This window comes from Apodemus sylvaticus, chromosome 8 (assembly GCF_947179515.1).
Source record: "Apodemus sylvaticus chromosome 8, mApoSyl1.1, whole genome shotgun sequence".
NCBI classification, from domain to species: Eukaryota; Metazoa; Chordata; class Mammalia; order Rodentia; family Muridae; genus Apodemus; species Apodemus sylvaticus.
Window position 1 is genome coordinate 52,243,473 of NC_067479.1, and position 13,687 is coordinate 52,257,159.

The window sequence follows — 13,687 nt, forward strand, 5'->3', positions numbered from 1 at the left end:
TTATTTTTGACGTACTATGTAAAGCTACTTTATTGCACAATTTACAGTAAGATTACTCAAGGCTCCCTCCCTTCCTCCATGCCTTCCTTCTCTCTCTCTCTCTCTCTCTCTCTCTCTCTCTCTCTCTCTCTGTCTGTCTCTCTCCCCTCCCCTCCCCTCCCCTCCCCTCTTCTCTTCTCCTCTCCTCTCTCTGCTTTTTTCTGCCTCTACTACCCTCTTGAATCCCCTCCCCAGTGTCACACTGCTCTGCCAGGCCAATTACATTCAGAGCAAATCTCTCTTCCTCCTGTGGATCTTGTTGCTGGCTCCTTACATTTGTGTCTTCAGGGTTGGAGTCCTGCCTTGCAGGCTCATTTTGAACAGGAAGCGTCTGTTTCTCTCTTTCTATGCCTATTTCTCGCTCCCCATGAAATATATGATAGCATATATCCTGTATATTGTACATTTTGTGTATATATGCATTTATGTACACATAAGCAGAGAGAAGTGTTGGTTAGAATCTTGTGTCTGACTCTGCTTTGGGTTTTGTATGGGGGAGGACGGATGCCACTGTTTGAGTGAGTCTGTATCCGAGTTGTGATACGGGCTGAACTGGGTCACATGTAAAAGCAGTGGGCAAAACACTGGTCAGCACAGCTCATTCATATTAAAGAGGTACGTGGAAAAGTGTGAGCGTGGGCCAGTGCGTGCTCTGCTCAGAAGCTCATCTGGCTCGTCACAATTCCAGAACAGCTGGTCCTCTTCCTCTGCTGGTTCAGGGGGTAAACTAGCATGCAGAGAGGCAGACTAGCAGATTCAGCCAATCGGATCATGGCCCCACTGTGGGGCCCATTTCATTCATGGATCGGGTCTCCAGCTAGTTTGGAATATAGGTGTCAGAAAATAACCTAACGAGGATTTCATGAAACCTCGTAACCCTCTTTATTAAGGCAGAAGTTTCTCTAATGATGGCTGTCTGGAGTTTCTCCCAACTTCAAGCAGTGAGAACAAGGGCCGAGCCATGGCCGCCCTGACTAGCTCGGTTCAGACAGGCACTTCAGACCCATTGTTAGAGAAGCGCGGGAGCCAATTAATTTGATGCCTTAAAAAAAAAAAATAGAGTTCAGGTGCAGCTCAATTTCCAAGCTTTCTTTTCAAAATTACTCAGCCATTAAAACTGCATAATCTTGGAGGCTTTGAAGACCGTAATTGATAGATCTTTTCACGCTTCACACGTTCTCTCTCATGTTTATTCATAGAAAATGAACGCGTGTTATAATTTACACCAACTCTTAGGGTATCTGGCTTCCTGTATTTCTAAAGGGGAGGAAAGAAGACACGCTTTAAAAGACGTTTAAAAAACTGAAAGCAGACAGCTCAATCCCGGGTTCCAATTTCCTTGCTTTGGTGAGCAAAACTCAGCCTGAGCTCTCTAGCTCCAAGAAGGTTGCCTGGCAACCCAGACAGGCGCGTGCTCATTGGCTGGCTGGCTAGAGCAGGAGAGAGAGCAAGCATTATTGTTGGGACGTTTTCATGAATTCATATTCACTTTGATTGTTCGATTTGCCTGCTGAGGTGCTCCAAGCAGGCCTTCGGAACCATGCTCCAGCTGCAGAACAGCAGTTCTCAAACGTCCCTGCATATTCAGTCACCTGGAGAACTTTCCAATATCCATGTTAAACCAACTGTATCTGAATGTTGGGGTGATGATTACAAGCACAAACTTTTTCTAAAGTTCTTATGGTGATTCCAAAGAATGGCCAGGATACTTGGGGAGCTGACATGTCCAATGTGGTGCATGATCTTAGGGACAAATTAGAGGCTTTATCATCCCTAGGAAATGAATGTCAGAGAAAGATATGGGGCATTTGTAGTGGCAAATGGCAGGTGCGCCCTCTGTACTTTAAAGTGTGGAAATCTCTCCTAAGCTTTTTTTTTTTTTTATTGTCCACCTATTTCTCAAGATATAGCAGTTCCTACTCTCAGCCACATTGGTCTTTCGTGTGTGTGTGTGTGTGTGTGTGTGTGCAACTGCACGCGTGTGTTTGTATGTATACATATGCATACATATATGTGTATAATATGTATATTATTATATATGTTATATAATTAAATATGTAATATACATGTATATTACAATATAATATATAGAATTATATATTTGTATAATGTACAGGAGCACATATGCACAAGGAGATCAGAGGCCAACTTCATCCAGTGTCTTTTCTTGCTTCCCATTCCCCTTTGTTTGAAACAGGATCTCTCATTGGCTTGGAGTTTTTCCAAGCAGGCTAGGTTGGCTGGCCAGCAAGCCCCAAGGATCAACCCATCTCAACCTTTCCACTGCTGGGATGACAATTACACTGGCTTTTGGCTTTTTACATGAGATCAAATTTACGTTCCCACACTTTACCGAATGAGCCATCCCCCCCAGCACCATACTGGTCTTTTAGTTCCTCAAAGATATTAAGCCCCTTCCCTCTTCAGGACCATTTGTATGACACTACTGGGTAAGCGGATAAACACACCCCTCCCTGCCCAGATGTGAGTGATTCGGCAGAGGTTAAAACAACAAAGTTGTATCCCCAGGAAGTCATTGCACACAGCACATTTGGGGCCGAGAAGGGTACCCCATTTTCGTTAAATTCTTTCCCCCTTTTATTGAAAATAGATTTTTTTACATAATATATCTTGATTATGGTCTCCCCTCCTTTCACTCCTCCAAGTTCCTCCCTATCTCCTCCCCCACCCGGATTCACCTCCTTCCTTTCTCTCATTAGAGAACAAACAGCCTTCGAAAGTCTAATAATAAAATAAAACAAAATAAAATATAATAAGGTAAAAAAAAACTGACACACAGAATAGGACAAATAGCAAACAGAAAGAAAAGAGCCCAAGAAAAGACAGGAAAGACAGACAGAGACACAGAGACTCACTCATTGGCACACTCAAGAGTTTCACTAAACTGGAAACCATAACAGACCCAAAGGACCTGTGTAGGCTGCATGCATGGTGCCTCGTCTCTGAATTCATATGGACGTTGGTCCTGGTGGTTTAGAGGCCTGTTTCCTTCCTCCAACCCCGCTGTCTCTTACACTCTTTTCACCTCCTCTTCTGTAGGCTTCCCGAGCATTGAAGGGGAGCATTCGAAACATCCCATTTAGGGTTGGCTGTTCCAAATTCTTCACTCTCTGCACACTGTCTGGCTGTGGGCCTCTTTCTGGTCCCATCTGCCACAGGAGGGAGCTTCTCTGCTGGTGGCTGAACAAGGCACTGATCTCTGAGTGTAGCAGGATGTCACTGGAAGTCGTTTGACTGGTATGTTCTTTTAGTAGAACAGTGGTGCTTGGCTTTACCATAGGTCCCTGGGCTATCTAGTCTCAGGTCATTCAAACAGTGTCAGGTACGGGTTCCATCTTGTGCAGTGGGCCTTCAGTCAAGTCATATATTGGTTGGTGACTCCCACAGGCTTTGTGCCACCATTGCACTAGCACATCTTGCAGGCAGGACACCACTGTAGATCAAAGAATTTGTAGCTGCGTTGGTATTTACATTCTCCTTTGCTGGCACCAAAAGTACCTCTCAGTACCAAAGTTGCTGGCACATAGGGGCAATAAATAAAGAAGTCAGTGAAAAACTTTAAATATATATGCAAACTCTGTCTTTCAGAAATAGGGAGAAAGAATGTTGTGTAAAAGAGCCATTGCTGCCGGGAAGGGTAGGGAAGTGACGTCTGTTACCAGAATTTTATTAGGGAACTCTGAAGAGTGAATGACTGATTTCACAAGAGGATGTGCCAGTATTGCCAATTCTGATCACCCAGCTGCCTTTCTGGATTTGGGGACTGCAGAGCCTCACTGGGTAAAACAATGTCAGATTTATAAGAGAACACTGCTAGCCTTTACTCCAAGACTGTGTGCCTTCCAGTGGTATGGATGAAGAATAAAGGTCAGGGTAGTAGATAGTGACTGGAGAAGGGTGAGCCCAGGGGCACTGGAGGTGTCCCAGGGACACTGGAGGCACATGGACGTGTTTTTCAGGAACTAAGCACAGTGTGGCATAGACTAGGTGGCCAAAGAGTTCAGTCTATGAAAAACGCTGATATTGTGTCCCCAGGACAGCCTTGACGAGTGTGCGTGCATAGTACGAGCACGTCTACGTGGATACAATCAGTAGACTGGCTGGGACTTTGTAAGTCACCTGATCCAACCATTGCATCATGTGGACTCAAGTCCTAACTTCCAGGCAGATAGCAATCCACTCTATGCTGAGACCTTTCCAGGTAGATTTATTTCATAACCTTCCTTGTAATCACGCCTGCCTGTTCAGTGCTTAGTATGGTCAGTAAACATTGCTAGTAAGGAGTATAAACCACAGTTTCCATGCTCTTACTAAATAGCAGGGAATGTCTATGGCTGTAGGAGGCACCAACCAACACATGCAAGTAGTCAATGTTCCTGCCTGTTTCCCATTCATCAGACCTAAGCTCCCCAACAAATGTTTGTGGATCCTTCATTCAGGAATTTTGAGTTCCCATAATGCTTCATTTGTAGTTTTGCTACACCTTTATTAATGTCTGCACTTTATCTGTGTGTACATGCATGTGTGTACATTGTTTCTTTGCTGTATTAACATGTCATGGTTTGAATATGCTTGGCCCAGGGAGTGGCACTATTTCGGGGTATGGCCTTGTTGGAGTAGGTATGACATTGTGGGCCTGGGCTTTTTTTCCAACCTAGTCCTAGCTACCTGGAAGCCAGTATTCTGCTATTAGCCTTCAGATGAAGATGTAGAACTCTTAGCTCCTCCTGTACTATGCCTGCCTGGATTCTGCCATGTTCCTGCCTTGATGATACTGGACTGAGTCTTTGAACCTATAAGCCAGCCCTAATTGAATGTTGTCTTTTATAAGACTTGACTTGGTCATGGTGCCTGTTCACAGCAGTAAAACCCAAAGACAATATCTTTAGGTACAAAATGGAGAAATTGGGATTGGCTCAACTATTTGTTCCAGGTTTTATGTAATATAATTTGAGGGAACTTAAAAGACTCTCTGTTGTACTCCTCCAGTATATAATGAATTGAATAGGTCAGAAATACATAGGTACCCATTCAATTAAAATTACATCTATGCTCAAGAAGTTGGTACACTATTACTCACTTTGGCCTTATTTGGTAGGGAAAAAAGACTGAGGCAATCTAAACATCCATAAGCTATAATCCAGCTTGGCCACAGACACAATCCAAAGTACCTATTGAAAAGGTGCACTAGATTCTATGTGACCATGTGGCTCCATCTCTGAGGATGTTAAGATTAGGTTGTTTAGTGGAAGAGCATGAGATAGGGAACAAAGCACTTTAGGATGCATGTGTCATGTGCACAGATGTTCCTATGATATAAAATAAATGATATGAGTAGTTGCTAACTGGGCAGAACATTGTGGAATCGAGACAGAGGCAGTGGGTGGTTGATGTAATAGTACTTTGGGGTTCAAAAGCCCTGAGAGTAGAACCTGGCTATTCCTATATTGTAAATACCTGCTGTGCCAATTCTTAGCTTACACTGTTTTAATAATAGCTGGACAACATTCATCCTGCTCCAGGAGACTGATAGCTTCAAAGCACACTTCTAGCATGGGGTAGGGGGAGGGAGTGGTTGCTACTACAGATGTTCAGGTGTTATTTAAGTGGGGAAATGAGTGGCTTTTGTCTCCTGTAGAGTCTTGAGTGTGGTTCAGTTCCTCATGCCTTGCTTTGCTTGTCCAAGTGAAATGTAACCATAAATAGTTAAATTTAGAATACTCACATCCCTTGGGCTTCTGAGTACCTTCTTTCTCACCCACGATGGTTCTTCTTCCTTGGTAGAGCTTACCTGTCTTTAGTCTGTGTGCTTATATATAAAACTTACAGCTGTAGTCTAATCCCAACCCCACTAGCATTGTTAGCTTCTTCATGTGCATGGAACACAGATAAATATGGTGTCCATACAAACAGGAGCTAAAAATGCATCCAGTCTAGGAAAGAGCCACCTTTGCATAAGCCAGTGGTAAGGCTGGCACACATTCTAGAAGCAAAAGCTCAGTTTCCTCACCACTGTATAGCAATGTAGTTTCTCTGTGGCCCAAGAGAGCCATGCCACGTGGATGGCAAGTTTCTGTTGTCTCAGCAGTCTAGCCCAGAAGGCGCTGGCCACTGCAGACTCGCTTCCTATTCCCTCATAAGCACACCCATTCCTACCATAGTGAGATCCAGCCCAGAGAGACAGGAAGCCCCAGATGCTACTGACTCAAAGCACATTTTCTCAGTTCATGCCAAGAAGTCTTTGTTACCAGTCTCCAAGTCTTCATGACTGAGTTCAAAGCATTTTGAACAATTCCTGTTTCAACTTCCTTCCGGCCATTAATGGCAACTTTATTTCTCAGTTTTCAGCTGAAACATTTCTCCTTGCTATACCATTTACCACATGCCCATAGTTGTTTTGCCAGTTACTTGAGTACAAAGGCTATCTCTTATACGGAAGGCTTCCATAGCCCTTATATAGTTTCTCAGATATTACATGCTCTGTGCTAGAGAGCTGCAAGCAACCTTTAAACATATGCAGAAACAGTCATAATTGGGAACATTTTATTTGGAAATATTTTTTAAACATGATTTATCTTCATTTTCCATTAAGGCAATAATATCCGTCCTTCGTGGAGGCAGACCGGCAAACATCATCTGAGGCTACACGAAGTTCAGACTAAAGTCACAGCCAAACATTTTGCATTGGATGCAGCGGGAATACTGGCTGGGGGGCTGGAAAGAGTCATCTATTGGTTTCCTGAGCCCACTGTCAGGGGACGAAGCTGGGGCCCTGCATTTCCATTGCTTTGGGAGACAACAAAGTTCCATTTCATCCTTCCACCCCTAAGGAAGATGCTATGGGAGTAAGTCTTTCACTAATGCAGAGGGAGTCTAGCTTTAGTTCACAATGCTCTCTCTGGTGGCCTTTTAGCTTTTGGTAAGTTTTCATGGAAATTGCTTATCTAGTGGGAGCTGTTCAAATTCATACTGTCTTCTTTGTTTTGAATTCCAGGCAGTTCCTAGTTAACATTCTGCTCTTGACATCCAGCTACATAAGTTTATGTGCCCGTGCAAGCATTTGGGTGAGGCAGGGACATAGATTATTGGCACATATCAACGCCCCCCCCCCCCCCCTTCCAGGAACTTTAAGGTGGCAAAAAAGCTTTTGTAGTACCAGCAAAGTGAGATTTGGTAATATGGCTGGGCAGCAATCAACTATGACAATGTCTGATGTCTAGAAGCAAATGAAGTTGAGCAGGATTGCTTCCAGACAGGCGTCAGATATTTTGTCAACACCACACTAAGTAGCTCTCTAACAAGTGGGATTGAAGGCCTGGAGACCGCTCAGAAAGGTCCACCATGCTGCCCCCTAGTGGTCTTACTCCCTATTATACCTTCCTTGAGTCCCCAGTTTTGCAGCCTCTCAGAGACTATTGAGACCTTGACTGATTTGTCAGATAGTTCAGTGGCCTAGAGACAAGGCTGGCCCAAAACGAGGACCACAGAGCAGGTATAGTTCTGAGGGGAATGGAGCAAACTCACAGGGAGACAGGCCGGGAGAAGGAGAAGCAAGGAGAAGGGGCTGTGACCATCCAGTGTTGGCCTCTAGTGACAGGCTTTATTTAAGGCAGATATGATGATCCTCAGTCTGAACAAGGCAAAAAGCAGCTAGATCAAACTGGCTCAAGAGATCAGGTGACCCTTAAGAACACTTTAGTTTATATCCTTGACTACCAGTGAGAGCGGGAGCCGGGGGTAGGGGGTGGGGTGAGCATCTGGAAATAACTTCTTAACTCTTCCCCACCCCACCCCCGGTAGAATTTCAAAGAATAAAAAAATCTGTAGGCGAGTAGATCTTTTCTGAAGGACAAAACAAAACAAAAAAGAGAAGCACATATTGCTAACTATAGCAGAAGTTACTTGGCAGAACAAATATGCGAATTTCAGATAATGAATGTCTCTAAGGTTCAGGACTTTGGAATGGCGTGAATAGTCCTCAGTATCCTGGCAGCAGCACGTGCTGACCCTCAGGGTTGACTGTGTCAATTTCTGGTTTACTCCTCCGGGACTTACACCCTCTTCATCCCTTTCCCCATCAGGCAGGCAAACACTGTCATGACCATTTTGGGGTTCACTTCAACCAAGTCTTCTGGAAGGGCGTACACCCTTGCTCCAATTTTTCTGGCCATAGAGATGGCATACCTGAAAGGGAGAAGAAATGCAAATGCTGAGCAGCTGTGACTGGGGAGGGGGGACCTTTAGGAGCTCCGGCACAGCACCCTCAGCGAGGGCAGGGACTGGCGACATCCCACTGCCCACATAGGCTGACAAGTCTTGGCTCAGTAAGCTCCCTCCGAAGCATCAGTAGCTCCCTGGTCGCAGGATGACTGTTAAACATACGTTTGCCCTTGAAGACCTTCCTGAATTTTACCTTTTTAAGATGTATATATGCATATCTCTGTGTGTGTGTGTGTTTCCTGCCTGTGCCCCATCTCTGGAATCGTAAGTGTGCATGACCACCTATGGCTGTAAGCACAGGATCTGGGCACCTCCTCTCAGAGCCTGTGCTTGGCTGGCAGGCACTTTGCCAGTTGAGCCTGTCTGTCTCTCTAGGCTCTCTGCTGCTGCTTTTGAGACCCATGGGAGAAATCCTCTCATGGGACACAGAGGGTGGCAGCAAACTCCCAAGAATTAAGTATGAACTGCTAGGAGCAAACACTTGGTGGGCTGTGTTTCAACTACAGAAATTGAAGAAGAAAACTGAGTGTACAATATCTTGTCGTGCATAATACCTGGGTCTATAATGCCTTGTTCCGTGCGCAGATTTTTTTTAAATTTATGGTGCACTGCTATTCAAATCGTCAGAGTTTTATGTTCTGGTTTTCAAATGAAATCAGCATAGTCACACAAGAGCCTCAGAGTCCTGTGCAGTACAGAGTCTGTTAGTCGCGACTGTTTTCATGTGATAGCTGGCGATTCTCTAGTTCCCTCATTCTTTGTAACCCCTTACTATAGCTACTCCACACATTCACCCACCCTACCCAGAGTCCCATCTCTTCCTCCAGGTCTCCAAAAGAACGTATCCTTACTTTAGTGCCCAAATTATTATTATTATTATTATTATTATTATTATTATGATGATGATGATGATGATGATTATTGGATTTGGTTTTTTCGAGACAGGGTTTCTCTGTGTAGCCCTGGCTGTCCTGGAGCTCACTCTGTAGACCAGGCTGGCCTCGAACTCAGAAATCTGCCTGCCTCTGCCTCACAGAGTGCTGGGATTACAGGAGTGTGCCACCACCGCCCGGCCAACCAAATTAATTTAAGATGACCACCCATTCTTCTTCCTTGTCCATCTCTCGATAACTTCCTGTATATTAATTACTAATGAAGAAAGTTAATGTTTCCATCATAAAACACATAGGGAGAGCTACATGAAAATCTGTGTTAAAAAAAATAAAATCAAACAAAGACAATCCCAACCCAAAACCCTAGGCACAATCTTGTCTCAAAAACATAACCATTTTTAGCACTTGGAGGACTTTTTCCCCCACACACTTATTTCCCTTTGTTTCATGGTGTGTGTGTGTGTGTGTGTGTGTTATATGTATATATGCATGAGTATATGTCAAGGCCAGAGGACAACTTTATATTTTGTTCCTTAGGCTCCACCCACATAATTTAATTAATTATTTTAGGGTTTTTGTTTTGTTTGGTTTGGGGGGGGGGGGACAATGTTTTTCACTGGCCTGGGACTCACCATGTTGACCACAGTGACTAGCCAGTGAGCTCCATGCATCTGCCTGGCTTTGTCACCCTGGCAGCAGGGGGAATACAGCCCAGGCCACCACACCCAGATCTGTCTGTAAAGAAGATATTTTCCTCCCAAAGTCTTCAAACTCTTTTCTTTTAAAAGATATTTGTTTGTGGTTTTGTTTTCAATGCTAAAAATTAATGTATGGCCTCTTGCATAATGTTCTACTCTGTCCCAAGCCCCAAGCAATTTTGAAAGAATTCAGCTTTGTCCTTGAAGGGCAATGCACAGGAGCCTGGTCTCTGAAGTCAGACTCTGACGTCTCTCCAGGACATCTTAAAAATTGTGTGAGCTTGTTAAGTCCCTTAAACCGCACTGGGGCTCAGAGTTGACTAGTTTCAATTCTTTGTGGTTGTTTTGTTGTTTTCTTTCTGTTTTCACGGTGTTCTTCTATCTGGAATTTCTGTCTTCTCTGTCTGCTTCCTGCTTGTCTTTGCTGATGAGCTCAGCTTAGAAGTCATTTGCTCTAAAGAGCCACAGCCCCTTCCTGTCCCCCCTACCCCCATCTTGGTACTTCCCCTTAGATATCCCGATTGCACTCTACATAACCACAGCTTAACTCTAACTTCTCTCCAGCAGCCTGTGCTGACTATTAGCACATGGGGAGCACATTTGGAAAAAGGACCTGTTTTCCAAAGCTGGCCAAAGAGAAAAGAGCACTGCTGGGTAAATCCTAGACTTGTAAAAGACCCGGCTGTGCCCCTTCTCCCAGAAAGACATAGGGATGTCCTGAACCCTCAAATCTCTGGCCTTGCTTATTGCTTATGAAACCATTCTAGGTTTTTTTGTTTTTGTTTTTTTTTTTTTTTTTCTCTATCCCAATGCAAGCAATCCGGAGCTGCTACTGGACCACACCTAAATTGATGATGAGACGGCAAAAAAGTCATGAGAAGAAAGACAAGGCATAGTAGAGATAAGGTATTTGCACAAGGCACAAACACCAGATTCTATCAATTGCCCAGTTGGCACCTGTGTCCCCCTTTCTTACCCCCCCCCAAGTTTATTTACATACTTTGCATTGTTGAGTCTCTCTTCATCGTCCAGGTTTTCTGTCTTTAGAAGGTCATAGTTTATGGAACCTGGCTGAATAGCATCAATGAGATCCAGTACCGGGAGGCTGGTGCTGATCTTCGGGTCCTGTGTAGAAAGAGGGAGCGGTTATCAACATATTCTAGAGTTCCCTCTGCCTGCCTCACGGGAAGTAGGTGGGTCTTTTTTCTTATAGAATAGACACAGAGAAGAAGAGACCAAAGATGTCAGAAAAACCCTGCTTTTTTGCAAGAAAAGCCTATCTATCATCCTATAGTGAGTGGCAGGTGGACTGGATCACAATAGATGTTCTTTCTCCAAGGAACTGTACAGCGGTGGGTGGGAGGGGTGGGGGGGGAGCGGCATCGCGGAATCAAGGTTTCCATGGAGACAGCAACAGCAACAGCAACAGTGGGATTAAGAACAATGACTTAATGAACACACTTTGCCCAGCCTTTTCTTGTCACCCCAGGCCTCAGGAACGTTTTATTTCCTTTTGTTCTTCCTTTTATAAAAGCTTTAACTTTTGAAGCCTATTTTGTAATAGGCATGATATGTATTTGTAACACACAGCATGCTATATATGTATTCCTCAGGCTTTGAAGTCTATGGACATTAGGGGTGGCTGCATGGAGCTAACAAATGTATAACCTGACAGAGTGGTCAGTTTTGAGGTGTGGCTGTTTAATGTTCATGTTTAATCTCTGTCAGTGTGTTCAGTGTTGGTAACGGAACTCAGAGCCTCACATAGGTCAACACGTGCTGCACCACAGAAGTAGGGCTTAGGCGTCCTCAGTTAACCTTTACCTACAGAGGAGATGGGATTTATGTGGTTGAGTTGCTGGGAACTGGTAGGGCTGGGCTTTGAAAGTTCAGACTTAACGTCCTGGACATTTGTAAATGTTTGGATGGTCACATCTAGTGCTGAGAACACTCCTCCGATGTGGATGCCCAGGGTTGAGCATGTGTGCTTTCTTCATCCATGAACCTGGGGACCAGGAGTATGCCTGTGTGTCTGAGCACACCAAGTTCCAGTAGTACATACTTGGAAAGTGTGAATCAGAATAAATTCTAAGGCTGATACCAGGTCTCCCCACCTCTGTTTTCCTATAGAGGCAAAGCAGCCCATTTTCAATATCAGAATGGCTCTATTTAATATCTCCTCTTGGCTGATAAAAGAAGCACTGTAGTTAAAAAACAAAGATGGGTTTTACCCTAGTTTCTTCCATGAACATTCTCTACTACCTCTGCAGGCTGTTTTGGTGACAACACAGCACTCAAGAAATGAAGCCACCCAAGCTCCCCCTTCCTTCCCAAATTCTGCCCTGGGTGTGGCGCTGACTATGGGCAAGGGGTGACGGACATCTAGTAGATGTCAAGGGAATGGTTAATCAAAAGTGAGCTGTATTCATTGTTTTGGAATCTGGCTGAAAAGGGCAAATCCAACCTTTCCTTTTGCATCGCCAAGTATCTCTTTTTAATCAGGGCTGTAACGACTTAGGGAGAAGACCGAGAACATCAGACCAGACTGACCTGTGGTGTGAGAGAACTGTCTAATACTCCTAAGAGTGAGTCTCAGCATGGCTTATTAAACCTCGTGCTCTCCCCCAGGAGAGCACCACAGAATAAGGCTCTGGGATAGCTGCTCTTTTCCAGGGAGAAGCAACTGTGACTGGTCAGTTCACAGCTATGGCTGAGCGATCCGTGGCTCTGCTGCCCCAAGCGAAGGTGCGTTCCTCTCACTTAGAGAACAGTGCCTGTGCTTACGGGCTGTGACCCCCAAAGTTTCCTAAGCTTTAGCTTTTTGGCTTACAAAATGAGGAAAGCCGTGAAGACAAGAGTCCAGGGACTCATAATGTAGCAGTAGCTGCAATGGCTTTGGCTTCCCTCTTCCTTGCTGCCTTTCCAAAGGTTGTCTTTCTGGAAATATCTGCTCACTTCAGTCACTAGCCCCCGCTCTTACGTGTGCTCAGCAACGCAGGCAGAGCAGCAGGCTTGAGGTGGGGTAGGGGTGGGAGTCTCCCATATCCAGGATGAGCTCATAGCTGAGGGAGCCCTCGGCACTGGCCTTCCTGGCTCTGCCTTTTCTATTCTTTGGGAGAAAAGACCTTAATTTCTCTTCTCCTTCCTGTGGGTGGGACGGGGTCCCTCCCCACAAATCCTGACCTTTAAATATGAACACCATGGCATGGAAATCATTGCAATACGAATCAAGTCCTTGAGAAAGACTCTTGTGAACACACAGCCAAGTTAAGAAATCTGATAATATATTATATAATGCTATTACTAATAAAATAGGAATGGGAATAAAGTACACACCCCCCCCCAAAATACCACACAAGATATCCTTTAGCCTTTTACACTTTACCACTGTTATATAAGAAACTCTGAACTGGAAGTGTGCACATTTTTAAAAAATGGATTCCCGTGTGTTACACTACTTCAAAAGAACAGAGCCTAAAATGGTGTGCTTAAAAGAAGATTAGGTCTTGAAAAATAACTATTAAAGGGAAAATGATGAGAAATTCATCATTGATATGACCATGAGTATTAAACAAGATCATTTAAGGAAACTCAAAGCGAGAATCAAAGCCTCTCCCCTGAAGGTCACTCAACAGGTAAGGAAAACAAAAGGAAGAAGCAGAAGATGCAACTTTTACCTTGAAGCTCGTGATGGACGAGGTTTTCTGTGCCTCCTTCAATGTCGTATTCACCCAGTTGACAATAATGTCATCATTGACCTTCTGCCCACCTCCGATATCCTCCAGGATATTCAGTGTGTACCTGAGTGAAATCAAG

At 44.4% G+C, this 13,687-nt stretch overlaps 1 protein-coding gene across 1 annotated transcript in view; it reads right to left on the bottom strand.

The window, feature by feature from the left end:
- Positions 1-6,589: 6,589 nt before the first annotated feature.
- Lcp1 (lymphocyte cytosolic protein 1) overlaps positions 6,590-13,687 on the bottom strand; it is a 58,296-nt gene continuing 51,198 nt past the window's right edge. Inside the window, exons 15-17 of the mRNA XM_052190935.1 lie at positions 13,549-13,672; positions 10,872-10,996; positions 6,590-8,244 (exon numbers count right to left, since the gene is read on the bottom strand). Coding sequence (XP_052046895.1) covers positions 8,112-8,244; positions 10,872-10,996; positions 13,549-13,672 — 382 coding nt within the window. The 3' untranslated portion in view covers positions 6,590-8,111. The remainder of the gene's footprint in view (positions 8,245-10,871; positions 10,997-13,548; positions 13,673-13,687) is intronic.